The sequence below is a fragment of the Drosophila navojoa genome, chromosome 4, assembly GCF_054131105.1.
Source record: "Drosophila navojoa isolate 15081-1374.11 chromosome 4, UAZ_NAV_1.0, whole genome shotgun sequence".
Classification (NCBI taxonomy): Eukaryota; Metazoa; Arthropoda; class Insecta; order Diptera; family Drosophilidae; genus Drosophila; species Drosophila navojoa.
The window spans coordinates 9517732-9536118 of record NC_142892.1 but is presented as its reverse complement, the minus strand read 5'-3'; the positions used below and the strand labels follow the sequence as shown (position 1 = coordinate 9536118).

At 40.4% G+C, this 18387-nt stretch overlaps 2 protein-coding genes across 3 annotated transcripts in view; both read right to left on the bottom strand.

Moving 5' to 3' along the window:
- LOC149091385 (uncharacterized) overlaps positions 1–18387 on the bottom strand; it is a 218933-nt gene that overhangs the window by 183419 nt on the left and 17127 nt on the right. The gene's annotated exons all lie outside the window — the stretch shown is intronic.
- On the bottom strand, positions 5555–7212 carry Mgat4b (alpha-1,3-mannosyl-glycoprotein 4-beta-N-acetylglucosaminyltransferase b). Its single transcript, XM_018099272.2, has one exon. The coding sequence runs from the start codon at positions 7133–7135 to the stop codon at positions 5567–5569; it is 1569 nt and encodes a 522-aa protein (XP_017954761.1). The 5' UTR covers positions 7136–7212; the 3' UTR covers positions 5555–5566.

The following is an 18387-nucleotide window of genomic DNA, read 5'->3' as shown; positions in this document are numbered from 1 at the left end:
CAACACACACTTCGATTGCTGTGCAAATATTCTTCGCGCATGCCACAAAACAACAATTGCGGCCGAGTCTTCGACTCCAGTGTGTGTGTGTCTAAGTGTGTGTGTGTGTGCGCTGGTAACTCGAGCATGAATGTCTCGTCCTTAAGCACACATCAATTTCAAAACAATAATTGAAAATTGCAACAATTGGAAATGTTCGTTCGGTTTTCTGCGCCACGTACCATGCGAAATGAAAGTGCGGCAAACAGAGCCAAGGCGAATGGACAAAATGCTCAACCAAAATACAGTGAAAAACCAACAACAACAAAAAAAAGAACACTCGCAAGAAAATGCCAAGCAACTATTTGCAGCAATTGTTGCACTCTTTCGTGCTGTTGTTGCTGCCGCTGTTATTGCTTGACTCGCTGTTGCCAGTGCGGCAGAACGATATAAAGTTGTGCATTTTATTATTGTTCACGCGGTTGCGAATTGAACCCGCAGCATCTCTGACTTTCCGCACTGCAGCTTTAATGTTAAAGTGTTGGTGTAAAAATATTATGCTTCCGCTCGCTCCGAGTGCCTCTATCACTCTCATCCTCACTCACTCGCTCGTTCACTTGTCTGATATATTTTTAAATATTTTAACATTTTTGTGACACGCAAAGTTGACTGGCACAGCGCATGAATAAACAATGTTGGCCAGCATGGCAAACATGGCCGGCACATAGAAAATGAATTAACAAATAAACTGCTTTATAGATTTATTATTTATAATTCGATTACAATAAAGCCAAATAATAATAATAACAAGTAAGAAAACTCTAGTCGAGAGCGCTCGACTAGATACTACCCTGAACCAAACTAATAGAAAAGCACATTTAGTATGGTTCAAATTTCAATTTCGATGTATTTAAAAATATAAATGAAATAGAAAACTCATAATTAAATATATAAAAATTTTGAAACAATTAAAAAAAAAGAGAATTACGACACGCTCAGGGTTTGAACCCGAGTCCTCGTGATCAAGCGCCGCGCTTTCTACCTTGACGCCACCCTTCTGATATGGTTTTCAATGTCAAAACTGAAATAGATTCACTGCTACAGCGCCATCTACCAAATCTAAGTCAAACTAACTGCTGATGTGACTTTAAGAATGTGCAAGAACAACCAAACTAATAAAAACGTACATATAGTATGGTTAAAATTTCAATTTCGATTTTTGAAAAAATATAAGAGAAATTTAATCAAATATATAAAAATTTTGAAGCAATTAAAAAGAAAACTACAACACGCCCAGCAGGATTTGAACCATAGACCTCGCGATCAATCGCCGCGCCCTCTACCATGACGCCACTCCTCTGATCTTATTCGCAATGTCAAAACTGAAATAGATTCACTGATGCAACGCCATCTAGCAGAACTAAACGAAACTAACTGCTGATGTGATTCTAAGAATGTGCTAGAAGATGTTTGAATGTATGTGTGCACACGTATTGGAAAACTGCTGTTGCTGCAGCACGTGCGTTTGTTAATTGGCCAAACATTTTGTTATTTTTTAAAGTCGATTGACTAAACCGAATTTAATGAAACTTTCAGCATATGATCTTCATATTCTATTGAATATTTGGCATTTAAAAAAGAACATGTCAAATCATTCACAATTAGCTATACTAGAATCTGACCTTCACTGGGGATTCTGAATTTGGAGCCGGTATCCAAAATATAACAAAAATCGAAATTGTATAAAATGCATTGGAATATATTTTTAAAATTTGGAGACTATAGCTCTAAAAATGTAGGAGATATAAATTTATAACCTATTGCGCTTGGGTTGCGCTGCAGTGTTGGCAATAATTTAATAAATATTTGTTGAATAATTTAATTTCTAGACGTACGATCCTACTGAAACTTTCAGAAAGTAATCATAATGTTGAAATGTATGTGTATACCGAAGCACAAGTCTCTAGTATTTGATATACGACTTTTACAAAGATGAGGGTGAGGGGGTGGATTTAGGGGTGGGGGGTAAATTTGAACAAAAACCGAAATTGTATAAAATACATCTTTATATACATTTTAAATTTGGAGACTCTAGCTTGAAAGATGTAGGAGATATAATTATTTAAGTGATCTTCGATAAGGCTTTTTATCGATAAAAAAGTATCGGAATGAGTTATCGTTTTTTAGTGATAAACTCGATATCCGCGCTGTATTTACGGACATTTTAAAAAAAAGTTGAGGTCTCTAGCTCTTGTATCTTCTGAAATCGACGCGTTCAAACATACGGACGGACGGACGGACGGACGGACGGACGGACGGACGGACGGACGGACGGACGGACGGACGGACAGACAGACGGACAGGGCTAAATCGACTCAGCTCGTCGCCCTGATCAAGAATATATATACTTTGTGGGGTCTGCCACGCCTCCTTCTGCCTGTTACATACATTTTAACAAAACCATTATACCCTGATTTCCCATTTTCAATGGGTTCAGGGTATAAAAATACAGTTTGCATTTTTCTCGTTTTGTGTTTTTGTAATGCTATCAATATGCATAAAAAAATATGCGAGTTGATTGAAATTGAAAATGGAATGCAAATGGCAATGACAATGTTGTAACATTTACCATAATGAGAATCGCATAGAAAGGTTTTTAGTGAAGAAATGGAATAAAGTAAAGAGGAAATGGAAATCTGAAATAAACAAAATTATTCTAAATTAGTTTGAGAGTATTCAAAAAAAAAGAAATCTCAAGTGAAGAAGAATCCAAATGGCATAAGTTATCTTATAGGGTAATTTATTTTCGATTCGGTTCGATTTATTCAGCAAACAAACCCAACCCTTATAGGGTATGTTTGCATATTATCTTACATTACTAGAATAATAGAGAATCCAATAAAGAGTAGAAATTCTAAGCTAAAATCTTTTAAGATTCCCAATTATGCCACACCCACTGCTCCGCCCCTTTACATTATATACAAAGGGTATCTACTCATCGAGTCGTCAGTCTCCATTCATTTTTCTATTCAGTTGTGAATGAGCAAATATTAATGCTCATCATTTAATAATGTGATATGTCGGCTGACAAGCGCAACGACAGGTGAGTGACTCTTTTATGCGTTGCATTTTGCTTTGTTTTAATGCACATAAATATAACTATATAGATATACAGCTATCTACATATGTATGTATATCTGTATATCATTTTTTTGTGCTGTCTGTTACCATCGTCGGCGCCGTCGCGTTAATAAAATATTCAAAATTTAATTTTCATCGCGTTGCATTTGACACATTTCAATAAAAACAATTACTACAACAATTAAGTTGAAAAGCCGCCACAGCGGTTGCCATTTTATTTGCTGTTACTGGACAGCCAAACAATGCCAGCAAAAAAGCAGTGTCCCGCTCAACCGCTCACCCGCTCATCCAAACAAACATTTATGCAGTTTTAATTATAAATGCATTGTTGCATTTTAATGAGAGTTGCCAAATGTCAACAGTATTGACCAATAGAATAACAAGCGCCACAACAGAAACCTGTTTCAATTATCAGGTAATGAAGTGTAAAGTACTCAAATGCAAAGCTGACTAGATGTAACTAGTGCATAAAATGGGGGTAAATTAAGTATTTCCCTTATATATATATACTATACCTAATGCCTTGTCTAATAAAGGACTCTGATTTAACATCCCACACAATCTATTTGCAGCTAAGTTCAATTGAAAGCCACATTACTCATACGCCGCATGCTCCACTAGTTGACCCCACAAATAACGAGCCCAGACAATGACCCACAAGCCAAACCCAGCCAAGAGAGAGTCCAATCCAGCCACGCCTCTTCCCGCCTCGCCTGGAGGCAAATCCATTGTGCTGGCATTCAAAGTCGATGGCGGAAATGAAAATTGAATTTTATGCAAACACAAAAGCCAATTGAAGTCAATTATTGTTTATGTAACTAATTTTATTTAAATATAAGTCAATTCGCATGCAGCAGACACGAAACGAAAGGCAAAGTGGAAGCAAAACCGAATGAGAATCACAATGGGAAACAGGAAGAAAGGACAATTATCGAAAGCCAAACGAACGCTGAATGCTCTAACTGAACTATTGAGTGTTAAGTGAATGTAGGCAGTGCTCTGAAGGATAGATACAATAGTGTAGTAGCCTATGAATGAATATGCATAAATATTTACCAACTGTCTCCCGAATGTCGCTAACTAACTGCTCAGCGTAATTGTCGTCGATTGGCTCGGCGCTAACTGTGACCCATTTTGGAAGTTGGCAAAGGGCCAGCTAGCGGAATGACCGAAAAAAAATGACAGTGGGTGCCAAAGAGCAAGCAAAATGTCCTTGGACCTAGTGAAAATTGCTGGGGCCCATCCATCAGCTGTTTGTTTTGTTGAGCGCAGCGTTTTCAGCTTTTTGTCGTTCCGCTTGTGGGATCTTCGCCTGCCTGTTTTTTTTTTTTTTTTTGTCTCTCTCCCTCTCTTTTGTCAGAGACAGCGACAAAGTGCAGAGCCGAGCAAAGCGGTGCGTGTGTGTGTGTGTTAGTTATTTTGATTGATTGCATTGTTTCGTGTAACAAATTTATTTGTGCCACGCCCACTCGAACACTTAAAAGCAAGAGGCCCAACAGCAACGGCAACAGCAAAAATTGGATAGCTACATCATTGTCAGCCGCAGCAGGAGCAGGAAATTGTCAAAGGCCGCCAGCGACATGTAGGTAAAGTTTAAAGCCAAGCCCAACATCATCATCATCATCATCATTATTATTCTTATTATCAGCATCAGCATCAGCATCATCATTGGCATCTTCATTGCTCTCATGGTTAACCATCATCTTTGGCACAATCTCAATGACGTTTTGTTCTGCTTCCTCTTCACTTAGCCAGCATCATTAGTGAAAATGATTTCTTATTCAAGGCTCGCCTTGGCTCAGCTTCTGCTGCTTCTGGTTTTTCTTTAGCTTTGCCTGAGTTTTTCTTTTACTGATTTCTTCGCACTGTTGTCATGCTTCATCGATTTTTTATGCTTTGCTGGCTCAGTTGATGGAAATTTCAGCCTGTTTTTCAGTATATCTTTCTCTCTCGCTCTCTCTCCCATACTATTTTAGTCGCCTGCACTTGAAGAACCAACAGCCAACGCATTGGCAGTCAGTCTTTGGCTTTTGCTTTTGATTTGGCTCTGTCTCGTTGTATTTGTTTTGCTGGCCCCCGAAAGTTTAACATTTGCTTTGTTATCTTTAATATTGATTGTGTGCAATATCTCAAGCTATTTTCCATTTTTGTTTGCCATATCGAAATGTCATGGCAAAGAGCAAAATAAAAGAAACAAAAGAAAAACCCTTTTGGTTTTATTGTGAAACAAAGCAAACGAGCAGACTAAGGACAAGTCCATTTTTACTAACTGACAGCGATTGCTGGGCGAATTCCGCAACATTTCAAGCATTTCTTGCTTACCGAGCGCAGATGGAGAGTTCGAAAAGCAAATGCTAGCTAATGAGCGAGAGATAAATATATACCTATACTACACTTCTTTTATTTAACAAAAAATCAAATTAAATTCTATTGTCGCAGCTATTACTTAAATCAAAATCATTAGCAAGAGCAGACCATTGATGACCCAGTGTCCAGGTTTAGCAGTCGTTGCTTTGCTCCAACTGAAGCGCCGGAACCAAAAGGTTTCATTTGAAGTCTCTTCGCTCTCCCTCATGAAGAAAAAGAGGAAATAGGGCGGCATCAGGGCCATCTGATGCGTATAGCTAATGACGAAGCCGCAGCGCTGCTTCTCAGATCCATTCCAAGCGAACTTCGGCTCTTTGTTCATAAAATCGACAGTCAAGTCTGCGAACTTGTGCTCGTTGTTGGGGCCGCTGCGTATGCGAATCTGGCCGGGATCGTATTGGTGCTGAATGAGGTAGCGCATCAGCGAGGTCACGTACGGCATGTAGACCCAGAAGAAGGTCTCGCCGTGCTTCAGGTACTGTCGATCCTGCAGTAAGGTGTTCTTGTGAGCGTTGATCAAGTTGAACGGCTGGCGCAAGTGGCTCATGCGCAAGCGTCCGGAATCAACCCGAAAATGACTGTCCAACAGCCTCTGCTTCTTGTCGCGCAGCGAGGACTCGACGCCAATGTGCTGAAACTGACTTTGGGAGGCGTGTATAGCATACCTTTGATAGTCCCTAATGCACTCCTTGCTCTGAAAGCTATCCCAAGGGCAGCACTTGAGCTTCACGTACGACTCGAGCAGCCAGTCGATGGGCTGATCATTGTAGAAGTTCTGCACGTGAGACAGAAATGGTTTTATCTCTGTCGAGCGGAACATTTTGCCGATGAAGCCCAGCTCACAAAAGCTCATGACAATCCATTGACGATGTCGGGTTTCGGCCAAACGAAAGTTACTTTGCATTGTCGACAATTTGATGATATAGTCCAAATAGCCCACAGCCGGCGACAAATCATCCTCGAGCTGCAGATAGTAGCTGCCCCGACTCGCTGCATATGTCATCAGGTACATGTAGTCCAGATTCTGTTTGGTGCGCCAGCGCACGCGCTCTGGATCGTCGTTTAGCGTTATATAGATCGACTTAAAGTCTGGATAGTAGCTGACTGGCGGTGAGATGACATCGATCAGACCGTCATCCAAATACCGGCCAAACTTCCCATTGATCTGCTGCCAAATGGACTGCACGAGCGAGGCTTCTGTCTCACCAATATAGACGACGATCAGGCAATGGCTGCGCTGAAACTCTGTCTGGTACTCAATCAGCTGCTCCAGCGTTTGCTCCAGATACTTTGTATGCTTCCGATGCACCGTGGGCACGCCCAGCACATACTGCACATTCGTGCGGCCATTGCTGTAGCTGAAGCCGAGCGTAAGTTTCGGCTTCTCCAAAATGCGCTTCCAGCTCGGCTTCCTCTCCGGCTCATGTCTGAGCGTCGCATAGCCTGATGGCTTCGCCTCACCTCGTGTGAAGTTCGTGTAGCTCGACAACTCTGCGGCATAGTTTCCAACTGGCATAGGCACTTGCTCGTCAACAGGCCGCGATTCCTGCTGCTTATAGAACTGGGTGAACCACACGAATGTCGCCAGCACCCATGATACAATAATTAACAGCAAGCAGAGCTCGAAACGAAAGCTAATGATCCTCATAGCCTCGATAATCTTGACTATGTGGATTCAGTTAAAGAAAAGAGTTTGAAGCAATCTGTGAGCAGCTCAGGCAGCGCTTACTGAGGCAGCGCTTAAACTGAAATATCATAGGCCAACGTAACTTAAAGCCTAGCACTCCTAGCCATCCTATGTGCCAGCCAGCCCACATATCCAGCTGAAGGAAAAACTCTTTTTGATGTCTCTACAGTGGCATGCCAAAGCAGCTATTTCTTTGGGGATTCTTTTTCTGCCTAAACGATAGAAAACTCATGCGAAAGACAAACAAACTGAACGCAATGGGCGGGCGAGCACAAATTCCCTTAAGCAATGAATATTTAGAATTCCGCTGTCATTTTTGAACACGCCCCAGAGAGACAGAGATAGAGATTGAGAGAGAGTGAGAGAGGGAGAGCGCATGGGAAACATAGCCAGACAATGCATAAATAAAACGCGTTCAAATCACAATTTAATGTCGTTCAGTAAATGAGATTCTCATAGACCAAAATCCCTATCAAGCGGAGCCATTAAAAAGCAACAACAGCAAAACTTAAATTGAATTCGATTTAAACTTTGCGCTCTGTATATGTATTTACGTGAGTGTGTGTGTGTGTGTGTGTGTGTGTAGCTGTATATGCCTGAGGTTAATGTCAATTACCTGCATTATTTATAAAAATTCGCACGTGATGATAAAAATTTATGCACACACTGCTGCTCCAGACACCATGCTGACTTGTTCTTTCAGCTTTTGGGGCACGCGAGGCTGGCAGTCCCCGGTCGAGGGTTCGCGCATTAAATAAATAACCGAAAAACTTTTCAACTTTCATGAATATTAATAACAGCAGATTTTTTAAAATATACACACACACACATGAATATACACATATAGAGAGAAGGCATCAACGATGGCATCCAAGTGACAGAGTCAACGTTGCTCATACGCCGCATTGTCCGTGCAAAATGTAAAATGTGCATTTAAATTGAATTCCTTAATGAATTCGCAGCAACGCCTGACCACGAACCACCAGAGCCAGAGGAGCACCGACTGAGCCAGCCAGCCGGACGGACAGCGCGGAAAGGTGTTGCCCAATGCGACGCACGGCGCTTTTTATCAGATTACAAATTATGCATTTGAGAGCAGAAATCAAATGAAAAAGCAGCCATAACTTGCATTCGAGCTCTGCTATGATTAAAGTAAATTTTCCCCTTTTTTTTAGATATTTTCTAAATATTCCCCTAAATTCAGGCAAGCTCAACTCTTAAGCTAGAGCATTCAAATTTCGTCCTATATCGTACCATGCACAATTGTATTTTACATTTTATTACCCAAAACTGAGCACGCTCGCCCCCTTTTTATTTTGGGGCGTGCAGGGGCGTGCATACGTAACTTTTTGGAGCGCGCAGCGAGAAATTATGCAAAAATTCAAAAGCATAAAGTTTGGCGATGCAGCAGCAGCAACTCGACTTGACTCTTAATTAAAATGCATTAAGTTGGGCCAACGGGCCAAGCGTCGGCCACAACATGTGACCTCAAGTGTTAACATAAAAGTTCAGCGCATAAAAAAGCTCAAAAATGAAAACTAATCTGCAAAATCTAAAATTTACTAACGAACTGCCATTGTGCCGGAAAGTGCAGTCAAAAAAAAATATATATATAACAAAATTAGACGTAAATTTTCTATATATATATATTTTTTTATTATTATATATAAAGGATTTTTTTAAAGCCTTTTTGTAGCTGTTGGCTGGCATCTACATTGATTAATGGCCGAGTGCACGAGAAATTAAATGTAACGCCACATGAACTGAAATTCTAGCCGCAGCCATAACTAACTAACTGATGTGCCTATGGCTTTTGATGCTATGGCTCCTGCTCCTGCTCCTGCTCCTGCTACGGCATATGATAATGGTCAAATTTTTGCACATATTTTCCCACAGTTTTTATGCCCCATTTTTTTGTTTTTGTTTTTTTCTCTGTGTGTTGTTTTCGCTGGCCAACCGACAAACACAACACGTAACATGTGTTTTAGTTTATAACAACGGACCCAAACAGACGTAAAAAGCATATGAAATATATAAAAAGAGGCCGGGCATAAAAACATTTTTAGGCAAAAATATGCGATATTAAATTTTCATTTGAGTTGAGTGGAAAATATTTGCTCTATTGCATGGCGAAACTATTTTATATGCTGCTCTTAGTTTGAATATTTCATTAATGAAATAGAATATATGAAAAATAATATAGATTTATATAAAAAGCTAAAATAGTTCAAGTTCAGGTTCAGATTGCAAATTATCAATTATAACTAAATGATGTATTATTATTTCTTATTACTTTTTCATTTCTTAACGCTGAAGAGCAGCCTAAAGAAAATTCTATATTAATATATACAGCCCTTCCTTCCTACTTCTCTCTAAACTAATCTATCTCATTCGAGAAGCCCTTTGTTAGCAGCGTATTTGTGCTCTAAATAAATCCCGCATTGACACATACATGTAATCTAAACCAACACACACACATATATCTTTCCGTACACTCACATAAAAACTAAGAAAATAAAAAACCAAATTGACAAAAATCTACGGGGCGTGAACAAAAAATGGTTATAAAACCTTTCAAACCTGATGGCAATTTGTGGCATTTGCTGGTGCTATCTTAAAATACATAACATGGACCAACTGCAGCCGCAAAATATTGTTAGATTTTTGCACCCATTTAAAAAGGAGTGTGAACAAAAAATGGCACTCCAAATCTGTGATAAGCCATTTCTCATTTTTATTCCGAGGGGGAAAAACAGCGTAATAAGTGCGCTCATAAATTTCTTGGTAAGTTGCACAAAAATTAAAGTGCAAACGCTTGCGAGCCAGCCAAGCAGGTCCAACAAGTGACAAAAGAGGCGAAATTTGCAAAATAAAATAATAGAGCTGCGGCAGAGACAGAGGCAGAGGCAGCGGCAGCGGCGAGTGGCAGAGGCAGCTGAACGCGCCGCTCGACGAGCATACGGAAGTGCTGAATCACCGGAAAACCATTAAAGGAAGTCACAACTATTGATTATGTCGGCGACGGCGGCGGCGTCAGCGGCACAAACTAAAAATGGCTTTGTGTGTGCAAGCAGCGGAAAAATTATGATAGCACCCATACCCAGAGCACAGAGCAGAGGCCCAGGCAGAGGCGCTAGCGAGAGCGAGAGCGAGAGCCAGACGAAGCAGCAGCTCGTCCTAGGCAATCCCTCGGCCTCGGCACATATAAATTTGCATCGCTGGGCGCTTGGCGGGGCGTGCTTCAAATTGAATTTGATGGCTTTTATTTGCAGCTTTAATTGCAGGCGACACTTGGTTTAGAGGGGCATATGCACTATCTAATCAGTTGGCTAGATAGAAATGCGAATGACATGCAAGAAATCTGTATAGAAGACTGTATAAAAGACTGAATACATATATACATGATATTATTGAGTAAATAAAGATATCATAGAAAAAGAAACGAAAGAATATCTGAAACTATATATAAAATAAAAAAAACTTTGCATAATAAAGATAATAAAAATATATTTTAAATAAATTTAAAATATAACTCACATTTATTATACACAATTTATATGCATCTGTAATATATATGTACATATATATACATATATATAAATATATGTTTTATCAATTAGTTACTTTCGTCTAGCGCATGCAAAGTTCGTTTTATCAATTTAAATAGACTTTACAAACAATGTTTGCTGCTGTTATTGTTGCTGTTTCTGCTGCAGTTGTTGTTGTTGTTGTTGTTTTCATGTTGAGTGGGCGGTGTGAGCGTGAACGCGTTGCTAGGCAAAGTGCATATAGAAACGGCGGAAACGTCGCTCGCCGACCAAATAGTCGAAAATCATGGCGAGATAAATTGCCAAAGATAGCAAAATGGTTGGAGTCGCCGCTCGCTAGCACGGGCAAACGCTACTCTATTGTTCAAAATCAATTTAGTGTTGAATTGGTGCCAAGAATCTCATTTTCAAAAGCGACGGCCGTCGATGTCGACGTCGACGCGAGCAACACCAACAGCAACAGCAGCAGGAGCAGCAACAGCAGCAGGAGCAGTTGCAGCAGCAGTGGCAGCGTCAACTGGAACACATAGGAAATGAAAATACCGGAAACGCCGACATTTTCTCAATGAAAATCAGCTAACCAAGCCAAATAGAGAAAAAGCGAAAAGAGTTCGCCGAAACGCCAACGCAGAAAAATACCAAAAAATAAAAAAAAAAAAAACAGAGAATTGGAAAAAATGTGCTAATAACTTTCAAATAAATGTTAAGCCCCACCGACAAAAAAAAATGTAAGAGAGGCAGCCAGCTAGCTAGTCAGTGGCATGGACTAGCTTAAACCGGCTCACAGACAGACAGGCAGACAGTTCTATTTCAGCTATAAACTCTCATATGTGTAGGCGTGTGTGTGTGTGTGAGTGTGGGTGAGTGCACGCCTCTATTTCCACACATAACTCAAGAGCCTAATCCCGGCCAGCCAAGGCCGTAAATTCAGTCGGAGCTCGCGTTTCACTGGCTTAGCTCAAAATGGCGGCGTCTGAAGCCAATTTTAAAGTTGTCAACAGTAAATTTTCCCTACACATGCAACTGATAGGCGTTAAATGCTCAGCGTTTAATTGCCGAGCTTTGTTTGAAGTGAAGAAGTTAAATTAATATAAACTGTTTTGGCTGCGGTATATATGTATATATTCAAATAGTAGATCCACATAGAGAAAATTAGATGCCACCCAATACTTCACTTTAATTTTAAGCAAACAAGACTTTCAATTCTAATAGAAATATGTAATATTTCTCTCATTTTCATCTATCTCTTTCCCTCCTCAACAACTCGAATTCTAATTGAATTTGGCTTTAGCTTTGTCGGCTTAGAGTGGAGAAAAACCCACAAATTCTTTTAATGGCTCAATCAAAGACACACTCGGCACAGACACACACACCACAGACAGACACCGACACACATACACACTCACACACATGCAGCCAGTTTAAATCATTGCGCATAACTGATTGAACAATGCAAAGCATATTACAATTATCTATGTATTTATAATTATATCTGTGCATGCGCTCAATAAAATTTTGCAATTTAATTTCAAACTGTGTGTAAAATTGAGCATGAAAATGCAATTAACATTATTGGCCAGTGGATTACAATTACAGAAAACTATGAGTCCAAATATGACTGCAAGAGAGACACAAATAGAAAGAGAGGCACTGATACAGAAATTGAGAGTGGGAATAGGAGAGTATTGCACAAAATTTGCAATTAATTTTAATGCATTTCCAATGTATGTGTGTGTGTGTGTGGCATAGCTAACTACAGTGGCTGCCAGAAGTTTGCCGTGCACAAATATTGACCAACAAAACGCCATTGTCTTCCACTTCAAAGGTCTCGAGTAAATGATTGTGCATATTAACAACTTGGTTAGCCGCAACGCAAACAAAATGGCTTTTAATCTAACCATTATAATGAGCAAAATGTCTAAGCGTTGCCTCACAAAGCACTCGAGCAGAGCTGCCTGGACAACAGCCATGGACGTCGCCTGTTTACCGGCACACTGGGCGTATGAGTAACGTGCAATTAAGTTACAAGAATTTCTGATGAGCAGGAATGGAAAGGAAATTTTACTGAAATTATTGTATAATTTATTAAATTGTTATTTTATTTTATGGAATTTTTATTATTAATAGTATTGCAAAATAATAAAAAATTATTGTTTTAAAAATGTTTAAAAAAAAAAAACAATTTAATTTTTTATGATGCTTAAATATAGGTAAAAATTATGAGAAGATACAAAATATATATATGATTCACATCTTTAGAATTTAGTTAATAATACCCCATAAGAACACCTGTTTAAGTATACTCACATAACCGAGAGCAAAAACTGGAGGCAAAATGCAAAACGCACTGAAAATTTAAGTAAAATTCCATGGTCAGTCCGCAAATCATTAATTCATAAAGCTGTAATTTGCTTTTGACCGAGCCGAGCCGAGCCAAGCCAGACACAACCTTTCGGTCATTTGCGCTGCAAATTATAAGCAGACAAATAGTACACACACACACACACGCAGAGACACACACAAGCACATACAGTGGCATACCATACCTAGCCACACCTACAACAAAGTCGCTGCACAAAGAGCCAGAAACTTATTTGCGGTTGCCCAGTTTTGGCCAAGAAGGTTTGCAAATGCAAAATTTTGTTGACATGCCTTGAGCCATGATATGCAACCAGACACAGAGCGCAGACCCAGAGCGAACAATGTATTTGGCAGAGCCAGAGCCAGAGCCAGAGCCAGAGCCAGTGCCAGTGTCTGGTTGTGTATAAATGATTTTGACATATTGTAATGACAAAACAAAGGCGACTCCCTCCGACTGTGTCTGGCTCTTGGCCATAGTTTGACTGCTGGGCTGACCAGTGCAGGTCTGCCAGCGTCAATTGTTGTCAAGCGTTTGCTTTTCACGGAAATTAGAAATCAAAACGTTAACTCCTGACACAGTCAATTCGATTGTGTGAATCCGAAGGAGTCAACAGCAGCGAGAAATGAGAAAACAAAGCTGAAGCTCAAGTCAATAGCCAAAGGGAAGGGGGCCATAAGATGCAACTGCAACTTGAGCCTGAGAACTATAAACAATTTACCTAACTGAAGTCAATTAGCACTGAAAAGCTGCGCTCACTTTATTCAATTTATCCAACTTTTTGATATACTTACTTAATTTTCCCTTTTTATAAGCCAACTGATTTTGCATTCCCTTTTCGCTCTGTTTAACTGAACTTGGCATGTAAATTAGATTTACATTTTAGTTTAGAGAACGCACTTTGGTTAATCGAATTTTTGGTGAGTCACTGCACAACCCTCGCCTCTGGCATGTGAGTCAGCGCAAATGTTGGTCATTCTAGGTACTGCCAAAGGCTTCACTGGTACAGTCAACATGAGCAGCGAGCAAATGTGGGACACTAGAGAAGTATACGATGAGCAGATACCCTAAGTATACATAAGCAAATGAATTGTAAATGAAACTGTATCAGATCGAACAATACTTTGTTCATTTCTGCATCTACCCCAGCGTATCTCATTATATTACAGGGTATCACAATCCTCGCTAGCTAGCAATTGGCAGCCACAGCCACAGCTCGTAATTATAATTAACATGGCAAACATTTGACTTTCGATCACAATACGAAAGCAAAGCCCGTCCGGCTGCCTTGGGCAAGGCACAACACGGCGTATACGGAACGTTAACGACTATTGAAACCTCACTCGACTACAAAATACATTTCATATTTCGCATTTATAAAAGCACAGCCAGCAGACAGAAATACCGGCCACGAACGCTAAAACAAAAACAAAACAACGAAGGGTAGCGGCAACAGCCCCAACCATTGCCATCCCTTGGCAAAGTATCAAGCTCGACTATGCGGAATGTTAACAATAACAATGAAACAGAACAACAGCTAAAGCAACAACAACAACAACGAATTGTAATGATGAAATAAAAGTCAAGTTAATACAATAGCTAAAAACCGAACATGAAAACTGAGAACCGGATATACGACTACCCCTATTATCAGGGCAGGGTTACGCCAAATGCAGTTGTTGTTGTTGTTGTTGTTGCTGCTGCTGCTGCTTCTACTGCTGTTACTCGTTAGCGTTACATGAAAGTGCAACTTTTGTACAAGAGCAGCAACAGCAGCAGCAGCAGCAACAACAACAACAGCAATTGTAATACACATAGTTATAATAAAAATCAGCTTGTTTCACTTTCCGACGTTCTGAACCACTTTTCTACCGACCCAGCCCCGCTGCCTCTTGCCCAGTTTCCCCGCCATATACCCTGGCGCCCTCATGTGAAATGTTTATTTGTTTGTTTGTTTGTTTGTTTCTCTGTGTAACTCACACTCGGCTCAGGTTTTTGGGCTCGCCTTGCATGCAGGTTCAAAGTTGTTGGCCCTGGACTCTGCCCGGTCCCTCTCTCTATCTTCCGTGCCCACTCACTGTCTCTCTCTCTCTCTCTCTCTCTCTCTCTCTCTCTCTTTGGCCTATGCCCCCTGCAGCCACTAACTGCTCAACTGAGCTGCTCTTCATGTTCGTGTTGCTGGCACCCAAACTGGGCGAGAATGAGCGAGGCAGAGTAAGTGTGAGAGGGAAAGGGAGAGGTAGAGCGAGAGCCAGAGCGCCGCAGGTGCAAAGTGTAAATGAAGACTGATTGCAGTGCACATGATTTTGTCGACACACAAGCACACACAAAGACACACACACACACACACGTAGGCACTGGGGTGTTGAGGACTTGAGGTTGAAGCATAAAAAACGTTGCAAGGGCTGCTGCTGCTCTTGCTACTCTTGCTCCTCCTGCTCCTCCTGCTGCTGCTGCTAGTCGGTGCAAACTCGTTCTTGTTTGCAAAGGGGGTAATTGTGGTTAAGTGCTGGTTTATTGGTTTGGCAAAAGGGCTTAAAAGATATATGTATGCATTTTAACAGCAGACTGGCTAAACTGGCTAAGGTTAAGGGCAATTTTTTTTTTCGGTACCGGTGCAAGTACAGCCCTTCGTCCATTATATTTGACACTTGTACTTGGGCATTTTATTCGAACTATTTCGGGCTGTGGCCCGAGCATGTTGAACATGCACATTTCTGTAATGATAGGGCCTGCTGAGCAGGTGAGAGCGCAAGAGTACCTGAGGTAATCAGCATTTGATTGGGGCTAGCAAATGCTGCTGTTATTTTAATATTTTGATATTTCTTTTTTTTTACTGTTTTTTTAATCAAGCATCGAGTCATTAGGTATTCTCGAGAGCTCAAATAAATGTCATGCAGAACTTAAAAATGGCTGTCAGGCTGTGCACAAAATTAATTTCTTACTGTTCTAAAAATGTTGCACAAGTTGTTGGCCCCTTTTCGGGGCCAACGATTCGCGCACACACATTAAAAAATCGTTTTTAATTGAAATGCATTCCCCTTGGCAATCAGTGTGCACGCAAATGCCAAACTAACTCGCGATGCAGCCCCAGGGCGGTTAGCACGTGCGGGATCAACCACAGCTACACCTACACACACACACACAGCCAGAGGGGGCGTGGGTGGAGCCGGAGCTGGGGCATGCTCTCGCTCACTTAAGTTAATACGCAAACCAAATGTCACTCAACATTATCAACGACAAACGTAATCAGTTAAAACTTTTTTTCTTGTTGCTGTAGGCAGGCCAAAACCAACCAACAACAGACAGGCAGACCGACAAACAGACAGACAGACAGACAGAGGGACAGAGGGACAGAATGACAGCGTGGCATAGCATTTGCTTGCTGTTGTTGTTTAAGCGAAAAGTTGCCAACATGTTTGTATTCTATTTCAATTTTTTATGCGCTCTGCGAACGAGCATCGCACTGAAGTGCAAAAACAACAAACATGGAAAGCCATTGCCCAACAGGTCGCACTGCTAATGCGCTACACGAAACTTGCTGAGAAATCTATGGTAATTATTTATGATAATCATGTATTTAATTTTAAGTAATTATAAACTTAAAAAAAAAAAAAAAGTGTATAAAAAATAAATAAATAAAAAAAGAAAAAAAATAAAATACTTTTTAAAATACAATTAAAATTTTTATAATATTAATAAAAAGAGAAATAAAATGAAAAATAATAAAATGAATAAAAAACTTTCTCTAATAAAAGAATATATTAATAAACTCTTATAAAAACTGTGAGTAAAGCTTATGTTAAAATTATAAAAAATTGCATAGTTTTATACAATAAAATAATATATAAAGCAAACATTGATAATAAATATTTTATAAAAATAAAAATATAATTTGAATAAAATTAAATCTCGTGTATAAAGAATACTTCTCTTTAATAAATAAATATATTCACAAGCCCAACTCATTGACTTCAACTTCAACTTCATTAGAGTCCTAAGCATGCCCTAGAAAGTAGCGCATTGAAATGACGCTGCATGTATATGGTGAGGGCTCACGGCCTGCGTCTCGGCAGAGTTCTAAAAGCATGCAATGCCAGGCCTACGACTACAAAATACTAAAAAAAAAGGCTTTTTGCGATGGCATTTCTGAAAACTGAAAATGTCTAAATTTCGTGCAGGTCTCCAGCCTACATGTGTGGGCGGTCCACAAGTGCTGGCACTTTTTGTTTGCATATTTCAACAGCTCGCTCGCTTGGCTGGCGGCGCGAACGCATCAAAAGTAGGCAACAAACGTAACGTGGCCTGGGCCACTTGACAGCCGTTTAAATGCATTAAAAAATTACCCACCCACCACACTCCAAAAAAAGAAAATACTGAAATAACAACGTGAACACGACGACTTGTCAGTCAGCGCCAAATTTCACATGCGAAATTGTGCATGGGCGCCACGCCCACAAACAAGGCAGCGGCAAATCAAATCAAGAGTATGGCGTGCCGTAATGGAAGGCCTTGACAATGGCACAGCCGGATGGCAAAGCGCCGGCAGTCGCCAGCGACAGCAAAAGGGTTTGCCCACAAGCTGAAGGAGGAGGAGGAGGAGGAGGAGGAGGCTGTGTGCGAACCATGCCGACTAGTTAACGCAAATTGAAATTGTTGTTGTCGGGGACAGCAGAAGACGTTTTGGCAGCTTGTTCGTGCATAAATCAAAGTGTAAGGCACAGGAGCTGCTGCTGGGGAGCCGAAGCCAGCCCAAAAGGGCAGGCAAGCTGGCCAGCTGAGAGCTGTAAAGTAACTTTGGCATTTACAATGCCAATTAAAAAGGCTTAGGCCGAGGTCTTAGCATTTAAGTACAAGAGTACTGCATGTTGAAGGATCTGCCAAAGGCCGCGTAGCCTGCTCTACGAGTTGGCTGAGCTAAGAAATAGTTGATTGAGCTCTTTAAGATTTGAATGGGCTGTAGTTAAATTTAAGAGCGATGATTACAATGACAAATAGAGTCTGATAGAGTCGATATCAATCTCCATTATATATGCTCTCAATCAAAGTAAGATTCGATTGACGATCTCTCTCTCCCTTCCTCTTTCTGTCTTGCAGCTACTTTAATCTTATTTATACTTATACCAACCACATAAGGAAAATCCCTCAATCATCCTCTCTCTCTCTCTCTCTTTCTCTTTTCATTTTATTGCCTTACAATCACAGAGAAAGGTATCCTTAGCAAATTAACTCAAAATTGTGCGCTACTACAATTCTAAATCTTTCGCATACTCAATCCCTTAACCATCTCCCTCTCACAGCCAGCT

Excerpts from the sequence above, each read along its gene's own strand:
- Mgat4b (XM_018099272.2), bottom strand. The coding sequence starts at position 7,135 with ATGAGGATCATTAGCTTTCGTTTCGAGCTCTGCTTGCTGTTAATTATT.